This window comes from Rhinopithecus bieti, unplaced genomic scaffold (assembly GCF_001698545.2).
Source record: "Rhinopithecus bieti isolate Rb0 unplaced genomic scaffold, ASM169854v2 scaffold_27006, whole genome shotgun sequence".
NCBI lineage: Eukaryota > Metazoa > Chordata > Mammalia > Primates > Cercopithecidae > Rhinopithecus > Rhinopithecus bieti.
Window position 1 is genome coordinate 1,461,410 of NW_016813373.1, and position 17,525 is coordinate 1,478,934.

The window sequence follows — 17,525 nt, forward strand, 5'->3', positions numbered from 1 at the left end:
GATGTGCATAAACCTTCCTGGAGGGCTTATGGGAAAAAGATTCCCAGGCCCCAGCCCCAGGGATCTCGATTCAGTAGGTCTGAGAGGATCCCCAAATTTTTATTTCTCACAAGCTCCCAGCAGATATTGGTGCCACCTCCCTTGGATACCACTTGGAGTAACGCTGTTCTAGAACGTTTTGGCTTGGAGAGGGATGTGGGGAGGGCTGTGCAGTGAATGGAAGCCTGACTGTTCAACTGTACATTCTAGAGCTACAGGCCATTTAGACAAATAATTTAAGAAATTTCATGAATTGATCATTTTAACGTTTGTTTATTTGATTGTTTGGGGTCTTCTGCTTGGTTGCTGTGTGACCAGCTCCAGTCATTATATTTTTACATCTCAACCATTATCTCAAAAGGGCTAGTTTTTAAAAACTAAAACTTTTCTGTGGGTCTCCTGTTCTCAGAGGTGGATAACAGCTCTGCAAATGCAGAAGAGCTTTTAACTGTACTATCCATTAACCCAGCATTCGCTGGGCCTGGCGGGATGGGTCAGGGAGAGCCTCTGTGCTCTGTGCAAACAGTGAAACAAGGCTAAATACCAAGTAAATGACTGGGGTGAGGTGCTCATTCACTCAGGTGTGTGGTCACACATAAGGAGTGAGAGGGAAGGGGAGGGAACCCTGCCTTCACCTTCACCTTAAAACTGGAATAAGCCTAACTTTTTATGTCCAAAAAGTATCAAAGGACAGAGGGAGGCAAGAAGGAAGGGAGAAAGAAGGGAAGGAAGGCAGGGAGGAAGGGAGGAAGGAAAGAAAGAGAGAGAGTGAAGGCGAGGAAGGGAGCACCAACTCAGAGTTTAGGACTTAATGTCCCACTAAACATTTGCATGAACCTCATGAGGAATAAAGAAGAATACACAGCATTTTGTGCCTGTTTCCCAGCAATCTGTCAGAAAAGATCTTCCACAAACGAGGAATCTTTTCTCTCTTGGGTATGAGCTGCAGAGCAGAAAGTCTCCTGAGAGTATACACATTCTCTCTCTCTCTCTCTTTCTCACACACACACACACACACACACACACACACTCGGGGCCAAACTACACACACAACTCATAGACATGGAGACTAATTGTTACTGGTGGACAGGAAAAAGATGCCAAATTAATGCACATTAGAAATCCTTCCCTACTTAATGAAGCCATCAGCAATTTCAATTTCATTGTTCGTTTGTTAGTTTTGTCTGTTTTAAGAGTGCTTAGCTAGTGGTTACTTCCCGGACCTCCATGGGTACTTCTTCCACTTTGTGTGGCGTTTGTAAACACATATAATTGGAAATAAAATGGCTCCAAACATTTGCCCTCCAGATTATTTAAATTCTAAGGTTTAAAAAATAGCAAAGTTGCTTTCTTTTGCTTGAGATTTCAGCCTATGAGGTGCTCAGTCAAGGAGAGGAGCAGCGTTTTAACACAGGCACCGTAGCCCCTCTTCTGGTGCTGGAGCCATTTCAGCTCTGAAGCAGTATTTTACATAACCCTGCAGGCAGCGCTGAGTCAAACTACCTGCCAAAGGTGATTGGTTATTGCCCAGCCTCTCTGTTTGCTACAGAGAGCATCCTGGATCCAGCTTCTGACACCTCCTCCTACTCCAGATCCTTCATTATGTAGATGAGGAAACAGAATTTCTAAGAGACTGAGAGACTCCATCCTGATCATCCAGATATCCAGTAACAGCTGGGTCAAAATCAAGAACACAGATGTGACTACCAGACAATGCTCTTCGCTTAATTGTCCAAAAGCATGTTCCCCAATTAAGTGGAAACCATGCTATAAACCAAAAGCAGCCTCTACCCCCAGATCAGTTAGGTCTTCTAATATTGACAAGACGGAATTGAAGAGGAGCACTGATGTCAGGATTCTATTTGGAATCTTGAGGCCACCCAGCGTGCAGTCAGCACACTGCATTGTTTCCTGTATTATTGGTATGCATGCCTGTTCGCTCAGAGGCTGCGTTCTTCACCAGAGATGGACCATGCATTGTTCATTTTTGTGCTTCCCCTCCTCCAGCTGCTTACCATAGATTTTGCACATAATGAGCACTTGGTACATCTTTTTAAACATAAATGAGTGCCTAAAACACCCAACAGAACAGGGATGGCAAAGATGTACTATAGATTGAGAAGGGGGGGTAAAATAATCATCTGTATTTTCTGAAATAGAAATCTTAAGGGGGACAGCTGCCTACATGGATAGAATTACCAGGGAGTGGGTTCTAGACTCATGTACTTTTTTTTTGGAGCCCAGTCATTCAGGGATACTTCACTCTTCACTTCTTAGGACATGTTATTGTCTTAATTGCAAGCTCCACAAACCTCTGATCAACAGTCTCTCCTAAGAGACCCGCACACGTGCAATCCCTTTGGAAAAGCTCAGTCAGCCCTAATTGAGTCACAATACCAACCCAAATTAATTAGACTTTCAGAAAGTTGTCAACATCTTTCAAGATAACCTGGGCTGACTACTCCATAGCCTTCACTGGGGAGTACATGCTCAAATTCTAAAAGCTTGAAATTCTACCAGTGACTCCTGAATAAAGATCCCTTTCTTTTCAAAGACATTTACTCCCCTGGCTGTTTACTTCTATACTAAACAGAAATATAAACAGAACATCAGACTCCGAGAAGGATCACAAAACTTCAAAGCTCAAAAAGCATATTTCTGCAGTAGTTTTACAAAGAAGCAATCTGGTGTCAGCTTGTTGCTTTGTTTTTTAAGAAACAGGGTCTCACTCTGTCACCCAGGCTGGAGTACAGTGGTGTGATCATAGATCACTGCAGCCTTGACCTCCTGGGCTTTAGCAATCCTCCTGCCTCAGCCTCCCGAGTAGCTAGGACAGCAGGCATTCACCATCACACTCCACTAATTTTTTATTTTAGTAGAGACAGGGTCACTATGTTTCCCAAGCTGGCCCTGAACTCCTAAGCTCAAGTGATCCTGCCACCTCAGCCTCCTAGGTAGCTGGGACTATAGGCACCTGCCACCACATCCAGATAATTTGTTATGATTATTACTTTTTTAGAGATGGGGTGTTGCCATGTTGCCCAGGCTGGCCTTGAACCCCTGGCTTCAAGTGATCCTCCTACTTCAGCCTCTAAAATGCTGGAATTGTAGGTCTGAGCAACTGTACCTGTCAGCTTGTAACTCCTTATCAGAGTCCCCATCTCAGAAAAGTGTCATTGCATTCCTGAAAACCAAAAGCATCCTGACAGAAGCAGAACCAAGTGTCTTCAGATTTAAAAGTCATCAAATCAGACAAATAAAATTAAACTTCTTACATTTCTAGGTCTTGCTACTGCAGCAATCTAAATATACCCTAAGCTTCCTATCACTAATTTCAACACCATAAACTCTGACCATAATGGCTTAATATTAATAACTGGCAGCAAAATTTGTAATCTTATTCTCAAGGCACATTTATTTTGCATTTGATAAATAAAAGTATCATTTAAAAAAAAACCCACCATATCCTTACAAAAGATTCTTAAGTAGAGAATCTTTAAGTAGAGAACCCAAAATCAACTAAAGGTGTCCTCTTATTAAATTTCTCATATTCAGTGACAGGTAGCAAGCATCTCCATCCCCATTTTAGAATGAGAAAACAGCCTCAGGGACTTGAACTAAGTGAGTCAGTTGTGAGCCTAAAATAGAAACCAAACTTCAAGATGACCTTGAATGAAATCCAGCCAGAAAAGAAGGCGAAAATTGGTAGTGATACTTGTTTAGCCTAATGTGACTCCAGAAAAAAAGTCAGAATAGCCTCATAAAAAAAAAAATAGCATTACTGCAAATCCTAATATTATTATACATTTGCCATTACCTTGGCAAATTCATCACATAAGCTTGCTGTTTGGGGTGTAGCCATATGTTACATATGCTATATCTATGCTGTCTTATTTTCCTTCCTAAGTGCAATCCACAGAATACTAAAGTGACTATTTGTCTCACAAAACTGCTTGTTACAATATGTACTTATTCTTAGATTTTGCATTTCATTTTAAAATCTATTCAAACGTATTTATTAATCAGTGTATCGAGATCAGCAGCATGGTTGGAGGGAACTGCTCATCAAATTGAAAGCAAAATCACTTCTAAAGACATCTGAAGACTGAGAGTTTCTATCAAGACCACCCAACTACTTAGTAACAACGCTGAGTCAAAATCAAGAACGCAGGTCTGACCTCCACCCAGTGCCTTTCACTTAATTGTACCAAACCATTTTCTCCAAGTAAGTGGAAACACTACTCCAAACTAAAAGCAGCCCTCTGTTGCCAGATCACTTAGGGCTTCTAGTGTCACTGCGACATATTTAAGAGGAGCAGGAAATGTCTGTTTGAAGCCTTCTTTCTCTTCACAAAACCCCTCCCTCTTCCTCACCCCTGCTCTGCCATCTCCAGGTGTTAAATGCCACTCGTTTCAAAGGCCATTGAATTTGAACTTGCACATAATGAGAAAAAGCAAGAGATGAAAAGTTTGGCTGACATCAAATTGCCCTCTCCACACCACAATATGCACAACTATTTCTGCCTTTGTGGGAAACAAAAGGCATCACAGACGAGGAAGGGAAAAATGGAAGAGGAAGTATAGCAGAAGTTGTATTTCAGTAAAATGTATACTCAGTAAGAAATTGAGGGGTAAAATGCAGCTGGGATAGCAAACCCTCAAAACAAAAAGCAACAATAAAACTCAAAAACTGTCAACTCAAGACAGTAATAAAATGCACAAAATATTCATTTGACTGATGCATAGCCCAAGACTCTCCCATAATTTGGGGGGAGGCCATTCAATTCTACAAACGAGATCTGGCTGGAACCTAGCTTCTCTCATTCCCAAATGAGCCCATCATTCCAAACCTCTAAGCTAAGCTCTCTCTTGCTAAAACTGCTGAGAATACAAAGGCTTCTTGGGATCACACGTTGAACCCAGAAAACAGAAAAGAAGGCCCTCATCTCACTGCATTTAAATCATTCATTTTCTTTTCTATATGCTCCTCTAGGCAGGAGGCTCTGTGACAGCATGGCCCACAGAGGTCTGGATCACCTATTACATACCTGGATCATCACAGGCCTTTGGTACATCTCTCACTAAATGGATGATTTGCCATGTCATGATATGACCTGAATTCTACTTACACTTATGAGAGAGAAGCACATCAAAGGAATCTGCCCACCTCGTAGCTTCTTCTGTGGATAATCTCCTAGAAAAAAAGAAACATCTGTCTTGAATGTTTCTGAAATAACCTCCTTGCCCTCAACAACCACTAAGATTTTCTCAAAAAAACAAATTGGAAAAATGTGGGGAGTGGATGGGGGGAGCAGGTAGCAAATGAAATGAAGGCTATACCTGGATTCCTGCAATTCTGTCGCTGTAAATTTGTACATTCTTAAGTAACTGATGAAAAAAAAACCTCAAGACTGGAATCCAGTGAGTTTTGTCTGTTGGCTTTTAGTCTAAAGAACAAAGCTAAGTAAGTACATGATTTAAAGGTGTCGAGGTAACAATGGAAAGAAACTGGTCTTAGAGTCAGAAAAGTTAGACTTAGCTCCTGACTCCATTCTTACTGTCACCTAAAGGTCTGCACTCCTGAAATGGGGATAATGATGCCCATAACATAGTTGTGTGAGGGTTACACAAGGTAACATCTATGACATTTAATACAGCACCAGCATAGAAGAGGTGCTGAATTCAGGTTACTTGAATCTAAGCATATTTTTAGAGTAAGTTTGAACATTTATTTCCAAATTGAGAGCTCAGATTGACAACTAAGTAGAACCCAGAAGTATCCTTTGCCACCCACAGTTTTAAGAGTGATGGATGATATGGCTTTCTTAGGGAAAAAAAGAGGATTCCCATTCTGAGATCACTAAGCTATACATTTTGAAAAGGAAAATAAACATTCCTTTCACTCATATCCAGTGATATAAAAGGAGCTGCCAAGAGACAGGATTTTTCCTGTGGCTCATCTGGTCAGCAACTCACTAAAGAAGTGAACTATATTACTCGCTGTATTACCCAGGGAATGGCACGTGGCCGTAATACTCACTTGAGAGCGCGGTTGGGTTTGTCTGGAAGAATAGCTGTGAAATCACTACACGAGTCTGACTTGTGAGACAGGCATCCCAGTCGAGTCCTCATCCCTTTGTTCCTGCAACAAGCACAGGGGCAGAAGGACGGGGAAACTCTCATGATCACAGCTGTCAGCTCTATACAGGGCCCCTGGAGCTGCTGCTACGGGAGCCAGCACTGCCCCCACCCTTCCCCAGGTGGTCTCTGAAGACTTCACGAACAGGAAGAGAACACCTAGAGAATCAATAACTACCTCAACAGTCATAGGTACCCTACATGGCCCCCTAGAGGCTTAATGCTTTTTAAAGCTGACTCGGCAAGTTGATGGTAAGTCAATGAAGGTCATTAGCTTGGAAGAATTTCTAAATTAGGATTCTCTGTAGGGAAAGAAAATACAGTGATAACAAAATAACAATCCACATTTTGCTTTTCCACAAGGAGGGCAAAGTAACAGCAGCAGCAGCAGCTCCTGATTGCAAAGACCCAGAAGGAGTACCCACACCAGGAGCAGAGGAATGTTTGCAAGGTGCAGGGTGCATATCAGAGTCTTAAGCACAAAGTAGGGGGCCTCAAGGCAGGTCAGTTCCAACTCAAGTTCTCCCCACTCATCCCACAAATCTAGCTATAGTCAACCCATAGGATTGATGCTTGCAGGGGGAGAAGAGTAATTGGTACAATCAGCAATTAAGAACCAATGTCCCGTTTGTCAGTTCTTATGCTTGCCTAACTAAGCTCATGTATTCCTATTTACATGTAGGCTCATCTCAATAAGCATAATTAAATTTTTAACATGTATGTTTACATTTCTCATATGTTTTATTTCCCAAAGGACCCATATAATGACATCGGGCAATTAAATAGTTATCTCTTATAACAGATCCAGTGAGAAGTTACTCTAATGTCTCTTTCTGACTCCCAACATTAGCCTCCGTTTACCAGTTTACATTTTTTTATATGTTTAATTTTTTTTTAGAGACAAGGTCTTGCTATATTACCCAGGCTGGTCTCAAGCTCCTGACCTCAAGTGATCTTTCTGCCTCAGCCTCCTGAGTAGCCCAAGCCACCATGCCCAGCTAGCCTCTGTTAACCTTTAATTAGAGGTTGACAAACTGTAGCCCTGAAAAGGTGCCTGTCTATGTAAATAAAACTTTATTGGAACACAACAACACCATTTGTTTACAAATTGTCTAAAGCTGCTTTCAACTACAAGGGCAGAGTTGGGTTGTTGCAACACAGACCATACAGCCCACAAACCCGAAAATATTTACTCTCTAGCCCTTGACAGAATAAGTTTGCTGACCCCTGACCTTTAACTATGACAACTCCTTGTGTTGAGGGCAAAGGTAAGTGGGACGGGTTTAGTATAATCAAATCAGGACTTAAGAGTGACTTAGAAAAAAGGACTGCCGCTTGCATGTTCGCAACAATTTGCCACAGAAATAGTCCTAGAAGATGCCATTCTGCACATTGAAAGGAGTCCTTCTGACCTAGCTTTCTTTCCTCTTTTTCCTAGGGGTGGGAAGAGACCTTAGAGGTCATCCAATTCAATCTCTTTTACTTCAAATGGATTTTCATCCCTGGTAATTGTCTTCGTTCACAGAAATCTTATCCAAGAAATGTCTGCTGGGATGGTATTATATTTGGCAGGGGTGGACAGCATTTGTATTCCACAGCACGTCTCTGAAGAGCCTCCTAGAGCTGGAACATCCAAGTTCCCAGAAATATCCTCTCTCCTGCAAAAAATTGGGCCTGCACGTCCCCTGCTCCCACCTTGAATCTCAGCCAGGCTGCGTTGTAAAGCCATCCATTTCATGGCATTTCCAAACATTGGCTACTGCTATTCTCTCTCCTGTGACAGCGAGCATCTTATGTGTCCACTCGTGCTTGCAAATTGCAGGGTGTCTGACAGCACGCCATGCGAGCAGCTGATTAAGGGCCCTCCAGTCATCATATTCCATGAATTCAAGTAAAGGTCCTGCTCAGGCTGCCCCATAGGCCAAAGCCCAACTTTCAGTGAGTTGGTTCATTCCTCGTGCCTCAGGATCATCAATCATAAAACACTCAGGTCACTGTCCTCAAAGAGCAATCAAGAGGACTTTCAAAAAATGGCAAATCCACGCAAGCCATTTAACAAGGTTTAGCAGGGGCCAGTGTAAAGGATGCTACTTGTTACCAAGACAACTGTGATTCTCCCAAATAGTTTGCAAAAATCTTCAACAAAATATTCTTTGGGACAAAATGGGTTTATTTTTCATCTTTCCAGCTAAGACCTCAATTATAATCTTCTTAGCTAGGTCTGAAATAATGAGGTTAGAAGTAGGAGTCAAAGGTTAAGGATACTTTTTTAAAAACAACGAGGCTTTCCCTTGTCTGTCTCTTTTCCACAGCCCCTATCCCAGTAACTCACAGAGATCCCTAAATGGTTCCATACAAGCTCATGCACAGTCCCTCATCCCACCCCATAAGTCACTGCCAAGCTGTCTCACCAGTCAATGGGAGGGCTTCAGCTAAGGCAGGTCCTGCTTGCAAGGCCACAACTTTGCAAGAGGCATACAGACAAGAACCGTGCAGTTCATACAGGAGGCCTATGAGGACAGATGCAATTAGACCACGCATGGGCTAAGGAGGCTTTGGCCAGGCTCAAATAGCAGAGGGGGTGACAAGGTGGAGAAAAGAGGAAAGGGTCAGAGGCAAGAAAACAGGCTATTGATTCATTACCTGCGTGGCATCAGTAAGGCCGCCATACAGGCATCCGCTTACGGTTAACCTTTGGGCTGGTTTGCAGGGACGTCAGGGCAGGAAATAAGACTGCGGGGCTCAGGAATTTACCCTTGCACGTCCTCTCACCTAAAATCAAAGAATCTGCTGTAAGAGGGGCCACCCTCTCTTATCTGACTGCACTACATTTCCTCTCAGACGGGTTTCTGCCAGCGGAACACCTCCCCACACACATCTCCCCAGGCCCCACAAATGTCCACTTGTCCTTAGCAGGGGCGACAAACCAAGGATGGACAAGAGCAAATTGTTGGCCGCTTCATGTTGTTGATTATTGGTTAGGAGTTCCTGATTCCCCAACCATTGGCCATCAAAAATAAATTGGGACGTGTGCCTCAGGGGAGGCGTGGGCCTCGCAAACCAAAAATTACTGTTCTCTTTCTCTTACTAAAGTGGGGCCCAAGTGACCAGCCAGCGGGGTTGGAGGAGGGGGTCAGTACTTGCTCCAAAATAATCTGATTGGATGCTGCTCTGATTCTCGCCTCCCTCCAAGGGCACCTGTCCCAGGTGGGAGTGCGTGGAGACTCGGGAAAGTGGGAGTGGGAGGGAGGTTGGAGGAACTCCAAAAGAGGCTTGTCAGGCACCGTCACTACACAGGCTTGCTCCTCTGCAGGGATCACAGGTGCAGGCTGAAGAAATGAATATGCAAGTCACCCTTTCTCGCCCATATGGAGCCTATATGACCTTCCTCAGTCTGGGGACTGGCCTATTCTTGACATGAAGCAGGAAGGACATGAGTGTGGGGAGACAGGGGTCATTGAGGTTGAAAGCTGATTGACTCACAGTCTTCCTCTCCTGAGGGTCCCATTCTCAGTGCTTCAAACCCTTTGTTCCCGCAGAAGACCTCTGATAGGAAGAAACACGTGAGGAGAGCAGCCTATCCATAAAGCGCTCCCCTGGGGAACTCTGACACCGAACATAGAACCCATTTTAAAAGAAACCTAATTTAGATAGATAAGACTCTTATGTCAGCTACACCATTTAAATTATTTTTATACTACCGTGACTATTTCACAAGCACTTTTAAAAATAGCTTCTTTAATAACACTACCATTAATAAAATTAAAAGATTGCTTTGTTAAAACTAGAAAAAAAAAATTAGTTAGACTGTGTATGAGGGCCCATCATCATGGATTGTGTTCCCCGGCTGCAGGGACATTTCCTTCATCTTTCTCCTAACCAGGCTTATACCTAGACACCAGGAGTCATGAAGTCAAAGCTTTTGCAGCTGTGATGGTCCCTAGAAGTCATGTTTGGGGCACCTAGGCCTCTTGCTGTGGGATATGGCCTCAGGGGAAGGGGAAGTCCATGCAGGGACCTTTATTATCCTAGAGCCAAGTGGAACCAGAGACGACTACCCACCTACGTTGCAGGCAAGGTCATTTGGGGCAGGGGATCACCCAGCCTTCTGTCCCCACCTTGTCTCTCTTCCCATCCCACTGCCAGCCCACACTAGCTTGCCCATGCTGTTCAGATATCTGTCTCTCTCCTTCAAATCCAGCACTGCCCGAATTGCTGCTCAGACCCTCCACTACCCATTTGATGCGCTCAGCCGCAGATGCCAATAAATAAGAATCAGCAGGACACTCTGACCCAGCTGCCTTGCTCATCCCAGCACCTCAGGGCTTTTATCCCACTTGGCCCTGGACTTCTGAGAGTTAGAAGTTACCCAAAGCCCAGGAAGTTCAATGGTGTGATTGCCCGCACAGTGCATGTGCCCTCATAGATGGGCATCAAGTCATAAGTGCGTCTGGGGCAGACAGGACGAGATATAATGGGAAGAGAGGATACTCAAAGAAAAAACAAAGGTTAAAAGCAAAGAGCAAAGATTTATACAGAGGGGGAGAGAAACTAGAGCCTCTGCGGGAAGAAAGCAATCAATATGCATGAAGAGGCAAGTTAATTAAATATGGATAATGCAATCGGTGCACACAGACATCCCGGAGAAGAAAGAGAAAAGCAAAGGCAATACTCACTGTCTTTGGCCAGTCCTCATGGCCTGAGGGTCTTTGCCAACTGGATGGTCAGAGAGGCTGCGGGTTAAGGCGCTCTGGAGAAAAAGTAGATCTTTCTTTTAGCAGTCAAATCCTCGGCGAGTGAAGGGCATGTGTGCATGAACACATAGGCGCGCACACACACATATACACACACAGGCATGCACAACACACCTCCCACCACTTGAGCCAGGCAGCAAGCGGCCCCGCTGAAAGCTCTTCTCTCTGCTTGTCACATCCAGTAAATACTGAGGCAGCCTACACCCAGCGGGCGGCGGCTCAGCTCCCGGGCACGGTCTGCACGCCCATCCTCATTGGCAGGATGCAGAAGGTGCCCCTGAGCCGAGCTCAGCCTCACTAACCTGAAGCTCCTCTGGCTGCAGCTCAGGGAGAAGTCCCCACAGCCCACAGCTGCCTCCCTCTGCACCCAGAGGCTGTGCGGGGGGCAGCAAAGAATAGGTATTAACTCTTTCCAGTCACCAGTGAGCTGAAAATCAAGTGTCCAGGGGGCCCTCTTCTAATGAGCCCTGCTGCTGGCTGAAGGTTGGCTGCTGCACTGGCAGTGGGGAGCGTAAAGATCTTGCCCCAGACAGCTGCTGACAGCAGGAGCCACTCCAATTCAAATCTCCTAATGAGCCAGGAGGAGGGGGGCTGTCTTGCTGGGTGTGATGTGATGTGATAAATGCAGAGAGCAAGAAAGCTACAGGGCAGGTCACACATCTAAATTCCACCCCCTTTCTCCAAATTTCTATTGTGCTGTGCTACCAAGCCAAACCACACAGCCCTGAAATCGACCTCTCTGCCACATCTCAGCTGTGCCCCTTACTCTACAGAGGCATTTCTCCCCCAGCTCATCTCCACTCCCACCCTAACCAGCACCAACCACACCACTCCCCACTTCTTAATGAGAAATTTCCACCTCCTCTGCCTTCCCAAACAGGCATATTTCCAACTCTATGCTCCTGCCTCTCACCTGGCTTTTCCTACAGTAGAAACTCACCTCTCTCCCTCATCCATCACCTAGCAACTTCCCCCTACTTGCATTTGTTATGGAGTGAGACTTTTTCCTTTGTTCTGCCCGATCTGCACATGATCCCTATTTTTCTGTCTTTTCCATTTTTTTTTTCTTCCAAACCTCCTTACCCACATGGGTCTTCACACTGCCTTCTTCAGTTCCAGAAGGAGGACCCTCTTCCTGCTTGCCCTAGTGTAGTGGGTCTCCAAGCATGGTCCCTGGACCAGCAGCATCAGCATCACCTGAGAAGTATCAGAAATGCTAATGTTCAGGCCCCACCCCTAGACCTACAGAATCAGAAACTCTGGGGACAGTAATCAGCCTTCCAGGTGACTCTGATGCATGCTAAAGTTTGCAAACCGCTGCCCTGGGAGAAAGCTTGTCTTCTCATTATGCTCTAGGTCCCTAAGGCTGAGTCTATACTCCCTCTCAGAACTAGCTCCAAAGACACATAGCCTTAGCTGCAAACCATTTCCAAAACCCAGAAGGCAGCAGAAATCTCAACAGAAAGTGATGGCTTTATAATAATGGAAATGAATTCCATTTTTCAACCTTTTTAAATGTATAAAGCATTTTCACGTATCGTCACTCAACAATCCTACGCCATCGTCACAGAGGGTATTATTATTATTCCCATGTTACAGATGAAAAAACCGAGGCCAGAAAAGGTGATGTACCTTTATCAAAGCGACACAACATGCCAGAGGAGGCACAAGGACCAGAAATTGAGCCTTATGACTCTAACAGCAGAGCTCTTTCTAGTATATCATACCAGGACCCAGTCTTGCTGGGCAGATCTATTGGTGCATAACCTGAATTCTCTCAGTGAAATGATTCTGCCGCAACTACTCATTGCCTGATGATAAGATGAAATAAAAATTCTGATGCTGCCTCCACAATGACTCATTGTCTCTTTCTGATATCGTCCACAGTGCCCCACTATTAAAGAAAGGGAACTTTGTGTTATAAAATGAGAGGCAAAAGAAAAGTTTCTCGTTTCTTATTACCCCTTTCTTGAGCCCTGTTGCTAATTGGGGTTTAGAACGTCAGCAGAAAGAGAACCCTTCATTTCTGGACATTTTCTTGGTACACTGCACCATAAGAAACTGGCACACAGATAAACTGATGAATAAAAGCCCATTGATAAGCACTCCCCTAATTCAAGATATGTTTATAGAATAAGGTGAATCCACATAGCTAATGTTTAATGAGCAGTTAGTATGTGCCAGACACTATGCCAAACATTGCTTTGAGTTATCTATTTAATTTTCAGAACAAATTTACAAAGCCAACACCTTTATCACCCGTCTTTTACAGATGGAGAAACAGAAACATGTCATTTAAAAGTGGCAGAGCTGGTATCTAGCACCAAACCTGGTGCTTCCAGCTTCTGCTCTGCTCCTCACTTTAACACAAAGGTAGTGCCATCATAGGACACTTCCTACCAGCACTAAAACAGTAGAACAAAGGTCTCCTCCAGATCTCTTACTGCCCAGGCCACTATCGGGGGGTAAAGGCCCCAAGGAAAGAGAGCAGGGCTGCAAATGGGCCTGAGTCACAAGTGGAAGCTAATCAATATTAACCAGGCATCAGAATCTTCAATTAGCCTTTGGAGAAATAATACAGTCATAGGAAGTCAATAAGTCCAATGTTTAAAAAGAGCTATAGTAAACAAGAAAAATGTAAAAGAAGTAACAGGAATATAAAGAGCAGAAGGAAAAAAAGTATGTGGACATGAATAATACAAGGAAACAGAACATTAAAACTAGTCCAAGCTTTTTTTTTTTTCTAACCAAAACACTGCTAAATGTCAAGAAGTAATCACAGAGGACCACAGTTTGAGAAGCACAGACCTAGCGCAGGCCCCTCTCACAAGAGGACACCAGCATAATCTTCCAAAGAGACCGGTGCATAATTTCAAGGAGAATTAAGCTGAACCTAAAGTTAAGCATTCTAGCATTGTCTTCTTTCCTGAAATAAATAAACAGAAAAGGCAAGCAGGGCTAAGTGCTCGTGAGAAAGGAATTCATCACCTTGGACTCTGTAGTCCCCAGGCTTAGAGCTCTGCCCCAGAAATGTAGAGCTCTGGGTTCTTTTCCGGCTACTGCTCCTGACTTGCTAGCTGGAGTTGGCACAGGACATCTCAACTGGCCACAACTCACGTCTCTTACAGGAACACAGTGATTGCAAGCCCCGCTCCTGCCTCTGGGCTGTCCTGCCCCCCTCTGCACTTCCCAGTCTATACTCACTTGCCTTGGGAAGCCCTGCCCTCTCCAGGCACCCACCACTCCTCTCCAGAATCAGTGCTTCAATCTTGCCTCTTCAGCTCTAGGCTGCTTTTCCAGAGGTTTGCTGGACAGCTCCTCACATCTCAGACCCTGCGCTCTATACTGGCTCTAAATAGACCCTGCATGCCGTACTGTCTCTAAACAACTACCTTCCCACATCCTCCATTCCTGTTGGGCTCCCTGTGTTTGCTTGTGACATTACTCTGCCCAAGTCCCACAAGGGACCCTAACCGTAACCCTAACCCCAACAAGTACAGACATTTCTGGCTTCTTTTTCTCCATTCCCCTTCCTAAATTGGTTTTTAAATCTTGTCACATTTTGAAATATTTCTCAACTTCATTCCCTCCCATCCATTGATGTTGACATATGAGAGGTTATTCAACCCCCAGCACCTGCACAACCCCCTGCCCTCTCTTAAATAACTGATCTCCCTGCCGTCATTTCTTTCTCTGTCCGCCCACAAACCTTGCACACCACACTACTGCTGGAGTACCACTGAATAGATGCCATAAAGTGGATCATCTGTGCAATCATCTTTGATGGGCCCCAAATCTAATATCCAAATGACTCCTTGTCCTGCCTGACAATGAGTTTGTCCCATTTGCCTATCCCAGTTTTCTATCCCACACACACGCTTGATTCCTCTGCTGTCCCTTCTGCCCAGAATGTCCCCACCCTTGATCTGCCTGTTAACTCTCAGCTTCTTCCCTAAACGTATTACCTCAAGCTAAAAATTCTCCTTTCCAAACCTTTTTCAGAATTCTCCCAATCAGAAGGAACCCCCTCCATCCCAATAGCACCACCTTGCTGTAAGGCTCTCTGACAGCCCACATCACAGGCATAGTTTATTGTTGAGATTTATGTTTTATGATCTTCTCAACTGACTGTGTGCTCCAAAAAGACAGACTCTTACTTACTGCCCTTACTATTAATTCTCATTGCCTCACAGAGAGCAGGTGTTGAGTAAATGTCGGCTAAATTTGATTTCGAGTTCATGAAAAAAATCTGAAAAATCGCAAGGATTCTTTATGGCAGAAACATGTTAGACTTCTGCAGCCTTCTGGTCAAGACTGAAGTCAACAGAATGCTAATGACACTCAGGGTCAGCTGCACAGGTACGTAAGGCATTTGCAAACTAACCCAATAGCCGGGTCAGAGCAGGGTGGAATTCATCAAGAGCAGAAGGAGCACCTGGCATTGTCACACAGGCCATGAGAATGTAATTAAATTGAAGATAAAGGGAGCTTAAATCTGTAATATAATATTTTTAAAAGCCACCAGAGTGGAAGAGGAGGTTTATTGCCAAATGCCCCTGTGTGTTTATCTAACCAACATACCACCTAGGATAATACCACATTTAAAGCTTTTAATAAAACAGTCATTTGGATATTAGATTTGAATTCTGGTCAGCATGCTAAAGCTCTTCCGTAAATCTTTTAAAAGCAATTTCCACCTCGTAGCTTCCTAGTAACAGTAGAAACATGAATCAACATATGCTGCATTGATTTAGGGTTTCCATGGAGACCGGAAGGACACAGGGAAGGGCAGGACAGAAGGAGGCCACTTGGCCCAAAATTCTACTTTAAAAAATGCATCTCGATCTCATTCCTCTGAGCATTAGCAGCCTCATTTCCTGTTCATCAGTTCAAGCATCCACATATTTAATTTGTAATAATGCTGCTCAGCTCCTCATAAGGAACATCAGAGGGGACATGTAGAAAAGTCAGCAGTTAAAGCTGTGTGCCCATGAGGTTTGCAAAGAAAACCAAGAAGCACAGGATTTGGAATCAGAAGAAAGGGCCTTTGGTACTAACTCTGCAATTAACTAGCTCCATGACACTAACTACTTCTACTAGCTCTGTGATCACCAACTAACATCACCAAGACATTTCAACTTCAATTTCCTCATCTGTAAAACACAAATTAACACACCTGCCCAGTCTATTTTTCAGGGTGATTATATGCAAAGAAATGAGAAAGTCTGTGGGGGAAATGCGCCGTAAATTCCAGTACATCACACCCTATTATTATATTTGAAGATGATTTTGGCTTCCCTTTAAATGGGATTTTGCCAGTGAGCAAGGAGATGAAAAAAAAAAAGAGATTCCTGATTTACTAGAGAGTAGAATGACTGGAAAAGAAAGTGTGGTGGATTTGACAGCCCTGAGCTTCAACCCCAACTCCATAATTTTCCAGATTAAGGGCAGATCCAGAATTGTGGGCAAACTACTCGCCCTCTCTGAGTATCATTTTCATCGTGGTAAAATGAAGATAATAACAATAGCAATGTCATAGTCTTGTTATAAGGATTGAATTAGATAATGTAATGGAGTCTTCACCACAATTCTCGACAAATGGCAAATAGCTGTTCTGGGTGAGCCACTTTTATCATTATTCGTAGTCTTTTCAACTATATTTTATCATCTGTAAAATGGGAATTAAATTTCCTGGTACTTCCTCATTTTACATAGATAATTACTTAGATGTCTGTTCAGCTATTTAATAAGCTGTTTGGGGAAAGGTGCTATATAAATAGAATGTCATTATTTAAAGATTCATTTTTTACCACCTGCTCACCAAGGTGAGACAAAAATGCATAAGATAGCACATCTGTAATGATTCTCGAGCTGCTCAGTGGCTGGGGGTTACATAAGTCTCTGTTACCTTTCTCATTTCCTTTTGTTCCTCTTGAGCATTCATTGTCTCCTCACTGCTCACTGCAGGGTTTTCCTCTTGCCAGCCTCTTTTCTTTATTCACTATCTTTATACTCCCCCTTCTAAGTGTGTCTAGAAAGAAATTTCAAAGTTAAATTTTGGAGGCTTTGGTTTATAACCCTGCAATTCTTCCTTATGTCTCCTAAAATGAAATGGTATAGCAACAGCAAGGAAAATGAAACAAAACCAGGAGATGTTAGAGGATTACACAGTGCTCCCTCGCAGACAATGGCCATCGGGGTTAAAAATAAAGCTTAAGAAACACCTCAGCCAAATGTAATACGTGGACTTTGTGTTGAACCCTGATTCAAATGTAAAATTTTAAAAATAATTCAGTGCCATTGAGAAAATCCAAACACTGATTGGATATTTAATAGTATTAAGATATTATTGTTAATTTCTAGTACAATTTTGATATTGAGGTTTTTTTAAGAGACCTTATCTTTTAGAGGTATACTCTGAAATATTATAGTTGAAATGATATGCTATCAGTGAACTACTTTAACATCGTCTTGGGTGGGAGGCTGAGTGGTAGGTACATAGGGACTCACTGTTCTGTTCTCTTGACTTGTGTATATTTGAAATTGTGCCTAGAACGTGTAGCTTCAGTAAAATAGCCAGTAAAGTGCAAGAAT

The 17,525-nt window shown here is 43.5% G+C and overlaps 1 protein-coding gene across 4 annotated transcripts in view; it reads right to left on the reverse strand.

The window, feature by feature from the left end:
- Window positions 1–16,885, reverse strand: part of RGS8 (regulator of G protein signaling 8) — a 39,995-nt gene extending 23,110 nt beyond the window's left edge. The window contains exons 1-5 of one of the 4 annotated variants that reach the window (XM_017848129.1): window positions 12,015–12,128; window positions 10,854–10,927; window positions 8,821–8,949; window positions 6,080–6,181; window positions 5,169–5,233 (exon numbers count right to left, since the gene is read on the reverse strand). In XM_017848129.1, the coding sequence (XP_017703618.1) occupies window positions 5,169–5,233; window positions 6,080–6,181; window positions 8,821–8,846 (193 nt within the window). In that variant the 5' untranslated portion in view covers window positions 8,847–8,949; window positions 10,854–10,927; window positions 12,015–12,128. Of the gene's footprint in view, window positions 1–5,168; window positions 5,234–6,079; window positions 6,182–8,820; window positions 8,950–10,853; window positions 11,083–12,014; window positions 12,129–16,839 lie in introns of those variants that run through there. The other 3 variants (XM_017848128.1, XM_017848127.1, XM_017848130.1) reach the window with 3 other exon arrangements.
- Window positions 16,886–17,525: the final 640 nt, after the last annotated feature.